Source organism: Coturnix japonica, unplaced genomic scaffold (assembly GCF_054131305.1).
Source record: "Coturnix japonica strain WE unplaced genomic scaffold, WE-NBRP24 Scf060, whole genome shotgun sequence".
Lineage (NCBI taxonomy): Eukaryota > Metazoa > Chordata > Aves > Galliformes > Phasianidae > Coturnix > Coturnix japonica.
Window position 1 is genome coordinate 893,016 of NW_028188963.1, and position 15,024 is coordinate 908,039.

Here is a 15,024-nt window from a genome sequence, read left to right on the forward strand (position 1 = left end):
ATTGGGTCCCTATGGGTCTCTATGGGTCCCTATGGGTCTCCATGGGGTCTATGGGTCTCTCTATGGGTTTCTATGGGGTGTCTCCTTTGCCCTACACCACCTCCTATGGGATCTCTATAGGGTCTCTCTATAGGGTCCCTATATTTGTCTATGGGTCTCTCTATGGGTCTCTATGGGGTCCCTATGGGTCTCCATGGGGCCTATGGGTCTCTATGGGTTTCTATGGGGTCTCTATGGGTCTCTATGGGAACTCCCTATGGGATCTCTATATTGGTCTATGGGTCTCTCTATGGGTCTCTATGGGGTCTCTATGGGTCTCTGTGGTGACTATGGGTCTCTATTGGGTCTACTGGTCTATGGGGTCTCTATGGTGTCTCTATGGGCCTCTCTATGGGGTCTGTCTATGGGGTCTCTATGGGTCTCTCTATGGGACTCTATGGGTCAATATGGGTCTCTCTATGGGTTTCTATGGGGTCTCTCCATTGCCCTACACCACCTCCTATGGGATCTCTATGGGGTCTCTCTATAGGGTCTCCCTATAGGGTCCCTGTATTTGTCTATGGGTCTCTCTATGGGTCTCTATGGGGTCCCTATGGGTCTCTATGGGGTCTTATGGGTCTCTATGGGTTTCTATGGGGTCTCTATGGGATCTCCTTATGGGGTCTCTCTATTGGTCTTTGATCTCCCTATGGGGTCTCTCAATGGGTCTATGGGTCTCTATGGGGTCCCTATGGGTCTCTATGGGGTCTATGGGTCTCTATGGGTCTCCTTATGGGTCTCTATGGGGTCTATGGGTCTCTATGGGTCCCAGATGGCCCCATATCCCTCCAATCACATCACTCCATTCTCTTTATCACTTTATTCCCATCAACGCAATGTTTTGCCCCCTCCCCCCCCTCCCCCTCCCCCCCCAGCCCCCCCCACCCCCCCCCTCCTCACAGTGACCGACGCTGACCCCCAAGGCCCCATTGTCCCACAACTCCTGTGGGCCTCTATGGGGCTCTATGGGGTCTCTATGGGTCTCTGTGGTGTCTATGGGTCTCTATTGGGTCTACTGGTCTATGGTGTCTCTATGGGTCACTTTATGGGGTCTGTCTATGGGGTCTGTCTATGGGGTCTCTATGGGTCTCTCTATGGGACTCTATGGGTCAATATGGGTCTCTCTATGGGTTTCTATGGGGTCTCTCTATAGGGTCCCTATATTTGCCTATGGGTCTCTCTGTGGGTCTCTATGGGGTCTATGGGTCTCTATGGGTTTCTATGGGGTCTCTATGGGGTCTCTCAATGGGTCTATGGGTCTCCCTATGAGTCTCTATGGGGTCCCTATGGGTCTCCATGGGGTCTATGGGTCTCTATGGGTCTCCTTATGGGTCTCCATGGGGTCTATGGGTCTCTATGGGTCCCATTTCGCCCCATACCCCTCCAATCACATCACTCCATTCTCTATATCACTTTATTCCCATCAACGTAACGTTTTGCCCCCTCCCCCACCCCCCCCACCCCCCCCAACCCCCCCCACCCCCCCCCCCCTCCTCACAGTGACCAACGCTGACCCCAATGCAGCCCTATGGGCCGCCCCCCCCCCCCCCGGCAGCTGCACCAGCACCGTCAGCACCGCAGCCACCCCGTCCTCGGTGGGTTCCAACGTCACCGCCCCCACCCCGACCCCCACCCCCACCCCACGACGGTGTGGGACCCCCCCGAGGGTCCCCATGTACCGCCCCACCCCCATAGGGCCCCCGGTGCGACCCCTGGGGGGCCAGTGACCTACAACGGATCCTACTGCTCCAGCACCACGGACAGCTCCTACACTGACAGCTTCAGGACCACGGACAGCTCCTACACTGACAGCTTCAGGACCACGGACAGCGCCCACGGCAACAACTTCAGCACCACGGACAGCTCCAGCATTACAGACAGTTTCAGCACTATGGACAGCTCCTACACCTATAACAGCTTCAGGACCACGGACAGCTCCAACTCTACCCACACTTTCAGTACCATGGACAGCCCCCACACTACCGATCGCTTCAGCACCACGGACAGCTCCCGCAACACCAGCTTCGGTACCACGAGCTTGAGGTTCAGCACCACGGACAGCTCCATCAATGACATGTTCAGCACCACGGACAGTTCCGTCCGCAACCGATTCAGCACCGCGGACAGCTCCACCAGCAACCGATTCAGCACCACGGACAGCTCCAACCCCAATAGCTCCACCAACCCCAGTCCTATTATCAGTCCCAGTATCACCAGTCCCACCCCCAATATCAGCCCCATCACCACCACCACCAGTGCCACCAACCCAACCACCACCAGTCCCAATAGTCCCATTAGTCCCATTTCCACCACCAAAGCTCCCAACGACCTCACCAACCCCACCTGTCCCAGCCCCAGCATCAAAGATCCCACCAACCCCAATAGTCCCACCATCAAAGACCCCACCAGTCCCATTCCCACCAGCTCCAACCCCATTAGTCCCACCACCAAAGACCCCCCCAGTCCCATTCCCCCCAGTCCTACCAGCTCCAACCCCAATAGTCCCAGCCCCACCACTAAAGATCCCTCCAACCCCACCAGCCCCTCCACCTCCGACCCCAATAGCCCCAATAGCCCCAGCCCCACCATAGACCCCACCACCCCCAATAACCCCCCCAGCCCCACCACCCCCAATAACCCCCCCAGTCCCAGCCCCACCAGCTCCAACCCCACCAGCCCCACCACCCCCAATAACCCCCCCAGCCCCACCCCCACCCCCAAAGCTCCCCCCAAGGCCCCCCCCCCACCCCCCCACCCCCCTCTCGAAGGCAACGGTGACGGTGGCGAAAGGCCTTGACGCCATTTGGGTCATCTCTTGGAGATGGCGGCGCTGCTGCCGCCTGGCGTCCCAGCCCTGCTTGGCCTTCCATAGCAACACACACAGGGCCAAGAAGAGGAAGAAACAAGAGAAGAAGACGGAGAAGAAAACAAAGAGGTCGATGTGGGCCTGATCCTGCCTAAAGAACAGCAAACCTTGAGCCGGGCCGTCGGAACCAGCCAGAACCACAAGGTAGAACCGAGTGGATTTGAGTGGGTGAAGCTGGTGGGGGTAAGTGAGAACCAGGCGGTCGCGGATGTCGCGGATCACCAGCGCCGGCCATGGGTCGCGCACTGTGACGTAGGTCACCAGGCCCGAAGCTCGTTCCTCGCGGAGATATGGGGCGGGGGACGGGGGCGGGGGGGAGGTGGGGGGGGCTGGGGGGCTGGGGTTGGGGGGGTGGCGGTGCCTGGGGTTGGGGGAGGGGTTGGCATCATTGGGGGGGTGGAAGGGGGTGGGGTGGTCAAAGTTGGGTTGGTTGTAGACGTTGGGGTGGTCAATGGTGGGGTGGTCAATGGTGGGTTGGTAGATGTTGGGTTGGTCAATGTTGGGTTGGTAGATGTTGGGTTGGTCAACATTGGGTTGGTAGATGGGTTGGTCAACGTTGGTGTGGTCAGTGTTGGGTTGGTAGACGTTGGGTTGGTCAACGTTGGGTTGGTAGATGGGGTGGTCAGTGGTGGGGTGGTCAAAGTTGGGATGGTAGATGTTGGGTTGGTCAATGTTGGGGTGGTCAAAGTTGGGTTGGTAGATGTTGGGTTGGTCAATGTTGGGTTGGTCAACATTGGGGTGGTCAATGTTGGGTTGGTAGATGTTGGGTTGGTCAACGTTGGGGTGGTCAATGTTGGGTTGGTAGACGTTGGGTTGGTCAATGTTGGGTTGGTAGATGTTGGGTTGGTCAATGTTGGGTTGGTCAATGTTGGGTTGGTAGATGTTGGGTTGGTAGATGGGTTGGTCAATGTTGGGGTGGTCAAAGTTGGGTTGGTAGATGTTGGGTTGGTCAATGTTGGGTTGGTCAAAGTTGGGTTGGTAGATGTTGGGTTGGTCAATGGTGGGATGGTCATCATTGGGTTGGTTGTAGACGTTGGGTTGGTCAATGTTGGGTTGGTCAATGTTGGGTTGGTCAACATTGGGGTGGTCAAAGTTGGGTTGGTCAATGTTGGGTTGGTAGATGTTGGGTTGGTAGATGGGTTGGTCAATGGTGGGGTGGTCAAAGTTGGGGTGGTCAAAGTTGGGTTGGTAGATGGGTTGGTCAACGTTGGGGTGGTCAAAGTTGGGTTGGTCAACAGGTTGGTAGATGTTGGGTTGGTCAATGGTGGGGTGGTCAATGTTGGGTTGGTAGATGTTGGGTTGGTCAAAGTTGGGTTGGTAGATGGGTTGGTCAACATTGGGTTGGTCAATGTTGGGTTGGTCAATGGGTTGGTAGACGTTGGGTTGGTCAATGGTGGGGTGGTCAAAGTTGGGTTGGTAGATGTTGGGGTGGTCAATGTTGGGTTGGTAGATGGGTTGGTCAATGTTGGGTTGGTCAATGTTGGGTTGGTAGATGGGTTGGTCAATGGTGGGGTGGTCAAAGTTGGGTTGGTAGATGGGTTGGTCAACATTGGGTTGGTCAAAGTTGGGTTGGTAGATGTTGGGTTGGTAGATGGGTTGGTCAACATTGGGGTGGTCAATGGTGGGTTGGTCAATGTTGGGTTGGTCAATGGTGGGTTGGTAGATGTTGGGTTGGTCAATATTGGGGTGGTCAATGTTGGGTTGGTAGATGGGTTGGTCAATGTTGGGTTGGTAGATGGGTTGGTCAATGTTGGGTTGGTAGATGGGTTGGTCAATGTTGGGTTGGTAGATGGGTTGGTCAATGGTGGGTTGGTAGATGTTGGGTTGGTCAAAGTTGGGTTGGTAGATGTTGGGTTGGTCAACGTTGGGTTGGTCAAAGTTGGGTTGGTCAAAGTTGGGTTGGTCAAAGTTGGGTTGGTAGATGGGTTGGTCAATGGTGGGGTGGTCAAAGTTGGGTTGGTAGATGTTGGGTTGGTCAACGTTGGGTTGGTTGGGTTGGTTATAGAAGTTGGGGTAGTCACCATTGGGTTGGTCATAGAAGTTGTGGTGGCCATCATTGGGTTGGTAGACATTGGGATAGTCATCATTGGGTTGGTAGACATTGGGATAGTCATCATTGGGTTGGCCAATATTGGGTTGGCCATCATTGGGTTGGTCAAGGCTGGGTTGGCCATTGTTGGGTTGGCCAACGTTGGGTTGGTCAATGTTGTGGGGCTGGGTGAGAGAAGAAGACCCCAACTTGGGGGGCTGGGTGGGGTAGGAGCCCAACTTATGGGGCTGGGTGGGGTAGGAGCCCAACTTGGGGGGCTGGGTGGGGTAGGAGCCCAACTTGGGGGGTTGGGTGGGGTAGGAGCCCAACTTATGGGGCTGGGTGGGGTTGGAGCCCAACTTGGGGGGCTGGGTGGGGTAGGAGCCCAACTTGGGGGGCTGGGTGGGAGATGAGCCCAACTTATGGGGCTGGGTGGGAGAGGAGCCCAACTTATGGGGCTGAGTGGGAGAGGAGCCCAACTTATGGGGCTGGGAGGGGTAGAAGCCCAACTTGGGGGGCTGGGTGGGAGAGGAACCCAACTTATGGGGCTGGGTGGGGTAGGAGCCCAAGTTGGGGGGCTGGGTGGGAGATGAGCCCAACTTATGGGGCTGGGTGGGGTAGGAGCCCAACTTATGGGGCTGGGTGGGGTAGGAGCCCAACTTGGGGGGCTGGGTGGGAGATGAGCCCAACTTATGGGGCTGGAGGGGGAGATGAGCCCAACTTATGGGGCTGGGTGGTTGGGGGGCGGACATAGAGGTGCTGGAGGAGCTCGTAAGGAAACTCGTCGGCGTCGGGGTAATTAATGGCATCGGGGTAATTAACGGTGTCAGGGTAATTAACGGCATCGGGGTAATTAACGGTGTCAGGGTAATTAATGGTGTCGGGGTAATTAATGGTGTCGGGGTAATTAATGGTGTCGGGGTAGTCAGGGTAATTAACATTGGGGGCCCCAAATTGGGGGGATTCGGCCTCAAAATGGGGGGATTTGGCCTCAAAATTGGGGGATTCTGACCCAAAATTGGGGGATTCGGACCCAAAATGGGGGGATTTGGCTTCAAATTGGGAGGATTCGGCCTCAAAATTGGGGGATTTGGTCTCAAAATTGGGGGATTTGGACCCAAAATCAGGAGATTCGGACCCAAAATGGGGGGATTTGGACCCAAAATGGGAGGTTTTGGCCTCAAAATTGGTGGATTCAGACCCAAAATTGGGGGATTCGGACCCAAAATTGGTGGATTCAGACCCAAAATGGGGGGATTTGGACCCAAAATTGGGGGATTTGGCCCCAAAATTGAGGGATTCGGACCCAAAATGGGGAGATCCACCTTCATTTGATGAGGCGACATTGGGAGATCCACCATTGGATGACCCAAAATCGGGTGATTTAACCCCAAAATGAGGAGACCCACCTTCATTGGATGACCCAAAATGGCGGCCCGAACCAGCACCAGAACCACCAGAACCAGCAGAACCAGCAGAACCACCAGAACCGACCCTACCCCCATCTATGGTACCACCAGAACCACCAGAATTAGCACCAGTACCACCACCAGAACCACCAGAACCACCGGAACCAGCACCAACAGAACCAACAGAACCAGAACCACCAGAACCGACCCTACCCCCATCTATGGTACCACCAGAACTAGAACCAGCACCACTAGAACCAGAACTACCGGAACCACCAGAACCAGCACCAGTACCACCAACAGAACCACCAGAACCAGAACTACCCCCACCAACAGCACCACCAGAACCAGCACCAGCACCACCAGAACCACCAGAACCATCGGAACCACCAGAACCAGCACCAACAGAACCACCAGAACCACCAGAACCAGAACTACCCCCACCTATGGTACCACCAGAACCACCAGAACCATCAGAACCAGCCCTAATCCCACCTATGGTACCACCAGAACCACCAGTACCACCAGAACCAGCCCTAACCCCACCAGAACCACCACTAACCCCACCAATGGCACCACCAGAACCACCAGAACCGGCCCTAACCCCACCAGAACCACCCTGAACCCCTCCAGAACCACCAGAACCAGTCCTACTAACAGCACCAGCACCAGCAGAACCAGCCCTAACCCCACCAATGGCAACAGAACCACCAGAACCAGCCCCACCAGAACCATCAGAACCATCAGAACCAGCCCTAATCCCACCTATGGTATCGCCAGAACCACCAGAACCAGCCCTAACCCCACCAGAACCATCAGAACCAGCCCTACCCCCATCAGAACCACTCCTAACCCCACCAGAACCATCAGAACCAGCCCTAATCCCACCTATGGTACCGCCAGTACCACCAGTACCATCAGAACCAGCCCTAACCCCACCAGAACCACTCCTAACCCCACCAGGACCATCAGAACCAGCCCTACCCCTATCTATGGTACCATCAGAACCTCCCCCATCCCCAACAGAACCCCCTCTAACCCCACCAGAACCACCAGAACCGCCCCTACCCCCATCTATGTTACCAACAGAACCAGCAGAACCACCTCTAACCCCACCAGAACCACCAGAACCGCCCCTAACCCCATCAGAACCAGCCCTACCCCCATCAGAACCACTCCTAATCCCACCAGAACCATCAGAACCAGCCCTACCCCCATCTATGGTACCATCAGAACCACCTCTAACCCCACCAGAACCACCAGAACCGCCCTTAACCCCATCTGTGGTACCACCAGAACCACTCCTAACCCCACCAGAACCATCAGAACCACCTCTACCCCCACCAGAACCACCAGAACCGCCCCTAACCCCATCAGAACCACCCATAACCCCATCTATGGTACCACCAGAACCACCTCTAACCCCACCAGAACCATCAGAACCAGCCCTACCCCCATCTATGGTACCACCAGAACCCCCAGAACCACCCCTACCCCCAACAGAACCACCAGAACCAGCGCTACCCCCATCTATGGTACCATCAGAACCTCCCCTAACCCCACCAGAACCACCTCTAACCCCACCAGAACCATCAGAACCACCCCTACCCCCACCAGAACCACTCTTAATCTCACCAGAACCACCTCTAACCCCACCAGAACCACCAGAACCAGCCCTACCCCCATCCATGGTACCACCAGAACCGCCCCTAACCCCACCAGAACCATCAGAACCAGCCCTAACCTCACCAGAACCAGCCCTACCCCCACCAGAACCACCAGAACCGCCCCTAACCCCATCTATGGTACCATCAGAACCACCTCTAACCCCACCAGAACCACCAGAACCAGCCCTACCCCCATCTATGGTACCGTCAGAACCTCCCCTAACCCCACCAGAACCCCCACCAACAGAACCAGAACCACCCCTACCCCCATCAGAATCACCCCTAACCCCATCTACGGTACCACCAGAACCTCCCCTAACCCCACCAGAACCACCAGAACCACCCCTACCCCCATCAGAACCACTCCTAATTTCACCAGAACCACCTCTAACCCCACCAGAACCAGCCATAACCCCATCTATGGAACCACCAGAACCTCCCCTAACCCCACCAGAACCACCAGAACCACCCCCATCCCCAACAGAACCACCTCTAACCCCACCAGAACCACCAGAACCACCCCCAACCCCACCAGAACCACCTCTAACCCCAACAGAACCACCAGAACCAGCCCTACTCCCATCCATGGTACCATCAGAACCACCCCTAACCCCACCAGAACCACCAGAACCGCCCCTAACCCCATCAGAACCATCAGAACCAGTCCTAACCCCATCTATGGAACTACCAGAACCGCCCCTAACCCCACCAGAACCACCAGAACCAGCCCTACCCCCATCTATGGTACCACCAGAACTGCCCCTAATCCCACCAGAACCACCTCTAACCCCACCAGAACCACCAGAACCACCCCTACCCCCATCTATGGTACCGTCAGAACCTCCCCTAACCCCACCAGAACCACCAGAACCGCCCCTAACCCCATCAGAACCATCAGAACCACCCCTACCCCCATCCATGGTACCACCAGAACCTCCCCTAACCCCACCAGAACCCCCTGCCCCATTCCCCCCCACATCCCCCCTCTCACCCCCATCTCCCCCCACATCATCCCCCCCCACCCCGACCCGAACCAGGTGCCTCCCGGTTCCGGGTTCTACATCCACAATAAAAGTATCGTAAGACGTCGAGACGTAAAGGTCCACGGAACCGAAGGTGACGTCCAAAGTGACCCGAATGTCCACGTTGGTGAATTTGGGTTGGACCCCAAAGAAAACGGTTCTGGATGCTGCCAAGGGGGGTCCGTGCTGGGGTGGGGGTGGGCAGGGGTTATATGGGGAGGGGTCCAGGCAAAACTGCTGCTCGATGGGGAGGAGGCGATAACACTGACGGCCCGAAACGGGGTGACCGTGGAACGAGTCGCGGCACTTGGAGCACTGAAATGGGGGAAGAAATAGGGGGGTTATTATGGGGGGCTATGGGGGGGCTTATAGGGGGGTCTTTGGGGGCATTATAGGGGGGTTATGGGGGGAAATAGGGGGGTTGTGGGGGGAAATAGGGGGGTTATGGGGGGGATATGGGGGGTTATGGGGTGTTATGGGGGGGATATGGGGGTCTTTGGGGGGTTATAGAGGAGTTATGGGGGTGTATGGGGAATATAAGGGGTTATGGGGGGGATATGGGGGGGTTATGGGGTTGTATGGGGGATATAAGGGGTTATGGGGCGGATATGGGGGGCTATGGGGTGTTATGGGGGGTAACACTGATGGCCCGAAACGGGGTGACCGTGGAACGAGTCGCGGCACTTGGAGCACTGAAATGGGGGAGAAATAGGGGGTTAATGGGGGGGATATGGGGTATTTGGGGGGTTTAGGGGCCTTATGGGGGGGCTATAATGGGGTTATGGGGGGTTATGGGGTGTTATGGGGGTAACACTGACGGCCCGAAACCGGGTGACCGTGGAACAAGTCGCGGCACTTGGAGCACTGAAATGGGGGGAGAAATAGGGGGTTATTATGGGGGGTATAGGGGGTATTTGGGGGGTTTAGGGGGTTTTAGGGGAGTTATAGGGGGGCTATAATGGGGTTATGGGGGGCTATGGGGTGTTATGGGGGTAACACTGACGGCCCGAAACAGGGTGACCGTGGAACGAGTCGCGGCACTTGGAGCACTGAAATGGGGGGAGAAATAGGGGGGTTATTATGGGGGGCTATGTGGGTTAAAATAGGGGTCTATGGGGGGGTTATGGGGCCTATATGGGGGGCTTTATAGGGGGGGAAATGGGGGGAAATAGGGGGTGTGGGGGCTATTTGGTGGGGTTATGGGGGGTTATGGGGGGTTATGGGGGGATATGGGGGGGGATGGGGGCTATGGGGGGGCTATGGGGGCATATAAGGGGTCTTTGGGGGTCTTATAGGGGTTATGGGGGTTTATGGGGTGTTATGGGGGGAAATGGGGCTATGGGGAGTGTATGGGGGGTGTATAGGGGGATATAAGGGGTTATGGGGGGGTTATGGGGGGTTATATGGGGATATAAGGGGATATGGGGGGGCTAAGGGGGGATATGGGGGATTATATGGGGGGATACAGGGGGGATATGAGGGTCTTTGGGGGGATATAGGGGGTTATGGGGCCTATATGGGGGTCTTTGGGGGGTTATAGAGGGGTTATGGGGGGATATGGGGAGGTTATGGGGGTCTTTGAGGGGGATCTATAGGGGTTATGGGGGGATATAAGGGGTTATGGGTGGGATATGGGGGGATATAAGGGGTTATGGGGTGTTATGGGGGGCTATGGGTGTTATGGGGTGTTATGGGGGTAACACTGACGGCCCGAAACGGGGTGACCGTGGAACGAGTCACGGCACTTGGAGCACTGAAATGGGGGGAAAGAGAGGGGTATTAGGGGAGGGGGGGTATAAGGGGGTCTTATAGGGGGTTATGGGGCTATTTGGGGGGTATATGGGGGTATATGTGGGGCTATAGGGGGGATATAAGGGGTTATATGGGGGGTTATGGGGGGAATGGGGGGGTTATGGGGGGATATGGGGGGTCTTTGGGGGCGTTATAGGGGGATTATGAGGGGATATGGGGTAAAATGGGGGGATATGGGGGGGAAATGGGGCCTATATGGGGGGCTATGGGGGGTTATAGGGGGGTTATGGGGGGTTATGGGGGGAAATAGGGGGATATGGGGGAGATAAGGGGATTATGGGGGTCTTTGGGGGGTTAAAAAGGGGTTATGGGGGGATATGGGGGATATAAGGGGTTATGGGGTGTTATGGGGGGATTATGGGGGGAAATAGGGGGGTCATGGGGGGATATAGGGGGGATATGGGGTCTTTGGGGGGATATAGGGGGTTATGGGGGGAAATAGGGGGGTTATGGGGGGATATAAGGGGTTATGGGGTGTTATGGGGGGATTATGGGGGGAAATAGGGGGGTTATGGGGGGCTATGGGGGGCTATGGGGTGTTATGGGGGTAACACTGACGGCCCGAAACCGGGTGACCATGGAACGAGTCGCGGCACTTGGAGCACTGAAATGGGGGGGACACAACAACACAACAACACAACAACACAATAACACAACCTTATAACATCATAACACAACAACACAACAACACAACAACACAACACAACAACACAACAACACAACCTTATAACATCATAACACAACAACACAACAACACAACAACACAACCTTATAATGTCACAACTACACAACCTCATAACCCCACAACAACACAACACAACACAACAACACAACACAACACAACACACCAACACAACACAACACAACAACACAACAACACACCAACACAACAACACAACACAACAACACAACAACACAACAACACAACAACACAACAACACAACACAACACAACAACACAACACAACAACACAACAACACACCAACACAACAACACAACAACACAACAACACAACAGAACCTCACAACCCCACAACCTTATAACATCACAACACAACAACACAACAACACAACCTTATAACCCCACAACAACACAACAACACAACCATACAATGTCACAACAACACAACAACACAACAGCACAACCTTATAACCCCACAACCCCGCACCAATACAACACAACACAACAACACAATAACACAACAACACAACAGAACCTCACAACCTCACAACCTCACAACCCCACAACCTTATAACCCCACAACAACACAATAACACAACAACACAACAACACAACCTTATAACATCACAACAACACAACAACACAACAACACAACCTTATAACATCACAACACAACAACACAACACAACACAACAACACACCAACACAACCTTATAACAACACAACAACACAACAACACAATAACACAACCTTATAACCCCACACCAACACAACACAACAACACAACCTTATAACGTCACAACAACACAACAACACAACAGAACCTCATAACCCCACAACAACACAACAACACAACACAACAACACAACAACACAACAACACAACAACACAACAACACAACACAACAACACAACACAACAACACAACACAACAACACAACACAACAACACAACAACACAACAACACAACACACCCCCCCCCCCCCCACCTGTTGCCGGTAGCACTGGCTGCGCTCGGTGCAGGTCCCGCTCTCCGTGTTGTTGCTGCAGGGGCAGCCGGACCCGTCCAACGCGCTGCACGTGTCGGCGTGGCCGTTACAGCGACACCTATGGGGCACAGCAACGCTATGGGGCGCTATGGGGCTCTATGGGGCTCTATGGGGTGCTATGGGGCTCTATGGGGCTCTATGGGGCTCTATGGGTGCTATGGGGCAGCCGGACCCGTCCAACGCGCTGCACGTGTCAGCGTGGCCGTTACAGCGACACCTATGGGGCACAGCAACGCTATGGGGCGCTATGGGGCACAGCAACACAATGGGGCGCTATGGGGCGCTATGGAGTGTTATAGGGCTCTACGGGGCACTATGGGGTGCTATGGGGCTCTATGGGGTGCTATGGGGTGCTATGGGGCAGATAATGGGCTGCTATGGGGCAGAAAATGGGGTGCTATGGGGCTCTATGGGGTGGTATGGGGCACTATGGGGTGCTATGGGACACTATGGGGCTCTTTGGGGCACTATGGGGCACTATGGGGCTCTATCGGGCACTATGGGGTGCTATGGGGCACTATGGGGTGGTATGGGGTGCTATGGGGTGCTATGGGCTCTATGGGGCGCTATGGGGCTCTATGGGGTGATATGGGGTGTTATGGGGCAGCCGGACCCGTCCAACGCGCTGCACGTGTCAGCATGGCCGTTACAGCGACACCTATGGGGCACAGCAACGCTATGGGGCGCTATGGGGCGCTATGGGGCGCTATGGGGCGCTATGGGGCTCTATGGGGTGCTATGGGGCTCTATGGGGCTCTACGGGGCGCTATGGGGCTCTATGGGGTGCTATGGGGCTCTATGGGGCACTATTGGGCTATATGGGGTGCTACGGGGCTCTATGGGGCGCTATGGGGCTCTATGGGGTGCTATGGGGCTCTATGGGGTACTATGGGGCAGTTATGGGGTGCTAAGGGGCTCTATGGGGCTCTATGGGGCAGCTATGGGGCTCTATGGGGCGCTATGGGGCTCTATGGGGCGCTATGGGGCACTATGGGGCTCTATGGGGCTCTATGGGGCACTATGGGATGCTATGGGGCAGCTATGGGGCACTATGGGGCGGACAATGGGGCTCTATGGGGTTCTATTGGGTGCTATGGGGCAGCTATGGGGCACTATGGGGCTCTATGGGGCGCTATGGGGTGCTATGGGGCGCTATGGGGCTCTATGGGGCACTATGGGGTGCTAAGGGGCTCTATGGGGCACTATGGGGTGCTATGGGGCTCTACGGGGCGCTATGGGGCTCTATGGGGCGCTATGGGGCTCTATGGGGCTCTATGGGTGCTATGGGGCAGCCGGACCCGTCCAACGCGCTGCATGTGTCAGCGTGGCCGTTACAGCGACACCTATGGGGCACAGCAACGCTATGGGGCGCTATGGGGCACTATGGGGTGCTATGGGGCACTATGGGGTACTATGGGGCTCTATGGGGCACTATGGGGCGCTATGGGGCGCTATGGGGCGCTATGGGGTGCTATGGGGCGCTATGGGGTGCTATGGGACACTATAGGGTGGTATGGGGCACTATGGGGTGGTATGGGGTGCTATGGGGTGGTATGGGATGGTATGGGGTGCTATGGGCTCTATGGGGTGCAATGGGGCTATATGGGGCACTATGGGGTGCTAAGGGGCACTATGGGGCTCTATGGGGCTCTATGGGGCACTATGGGGTGCTATGGGGCTCTATGGGGCTCTATGGGGTGTTATGGGGCAGTCGGACCCGTCCAACGCGCTGCACGTGTCGGCGTGGCCGTTACAGCGACACCTATGGGGCACAGCAACGCTATGGGGCGCTATGGGGCTCTATGGGGTGCTATGGGACGCTATGGGGCTCTATGGGGCTCTATGGGGCTCTATGGGGCACTATGGGGTGCTATGGGGCAGCTATGGGGCTCTATGGCGCTCTAGGGGTGCTATGGGGTGCTATGGGGCAGCTATGGGGATCTATGGGGCACTATGGGGCGCTATGGGGCAGCTATGGGGCACTATGGGGTGCTACGGGGCTCTATGGGGCGCTATGGGGCACTATGGGGCTCTATGGGGCTCTATGGGGCACTATGGGGTGCTATGGGGCAGCTATGGGGCACTATGGGGCGGACAATGGGGCTCTATGGGGTTCTATTGGGTTCTATGGGGCTCTATGGGGCGCTATGGGGCTATATGGGGAGCTACGGGGCCCTATGGGGCGCTATGGGTCACTATGGGGCTCTATGGGGTTCTATGGGGCACTATGGGGTGCTATGGGGCAGCTATGGGGCACTATGGGGCGGACAATGGGGCTCTATGGGGTTCTATTGGGTGCTATGGGGTGCAATGGGGCTCTATGGGGCGCTATGGGGCTATATGGGGTGCTACGGGGCTCTATGGGGCACTATGGGGCTCTATGCGGCTCTATGGGGTGCTATGGGGCTCTATGGTGCTCTATGGGGCTCTACGGGGCGCTATGGAGCTCTG

The 15,024-nt window shown here is 56.0% G+C and overlaps 3 protein-coding genes across 3 annotated transcripts in view; 2 read left to right on the forward strand and 1 right to left on the reverse strand.

Moving 5' to 3' along the window:
• The first annotated feature begins 1,449 nt into the window (after positions 1-1,449).
• LOC146751946 (uncharacterized) lies at positions 1,450-2,836 on the forward strand. Its single transcript, XM_085533456.1, has 2 exons — positions 1,450-2,684; positions 2,808-2,836. The coding sequence occupies exons 1-2, from the start codon at positions 1,568-1,570 to the stop codon at positions 2,834-2,836; spliced, it is 1,146 nt and encodes a 381-aa protein (XP_085389582.1). The 5' UTR covers positions 1,450-1,567.
• A 5,135-nt stretch (positions 2,837-7,971) lies between these two features.
• LOC146751947 (uncharacterized) lies at positions 7,972-9,093 on the forward strand. The gene has a single exon (XM_085533457.1). The coding sequence runs from the start codon at positions 8,032-8,034 to the stop codon at positions 9,091-9,093; it is 1,062 nt and encodes a 353-aa protein (XP_085389583.1). The 5' UTR covers positions 7,972-8,031.
• A 913-nt stretch (positions 9,094-10,006) lies between these two features.
• LOC146751948 (multiple epidermal growth factor-like domains protein 8) overlaps positions 10,007-15,024 on the reverse strand; it is a 155,123-nt gene continuing 150,105 nt past the window's right edge. The window contains exons 34-35 of the mRNA XM_085533458.1: positions 12,514-12,631; positions 10,007-10,081 (exon numbers count right to left, since the gene is read on the reverse strand). Coding sequence (XP_085389584.1) covers positions 10,007-10,081; positions 12,514-12,631 — 193 coding nt within the window. The remainder of the gene's footprint in view (positions 10,082-12,513; positions 12,632-15,024) is intronic.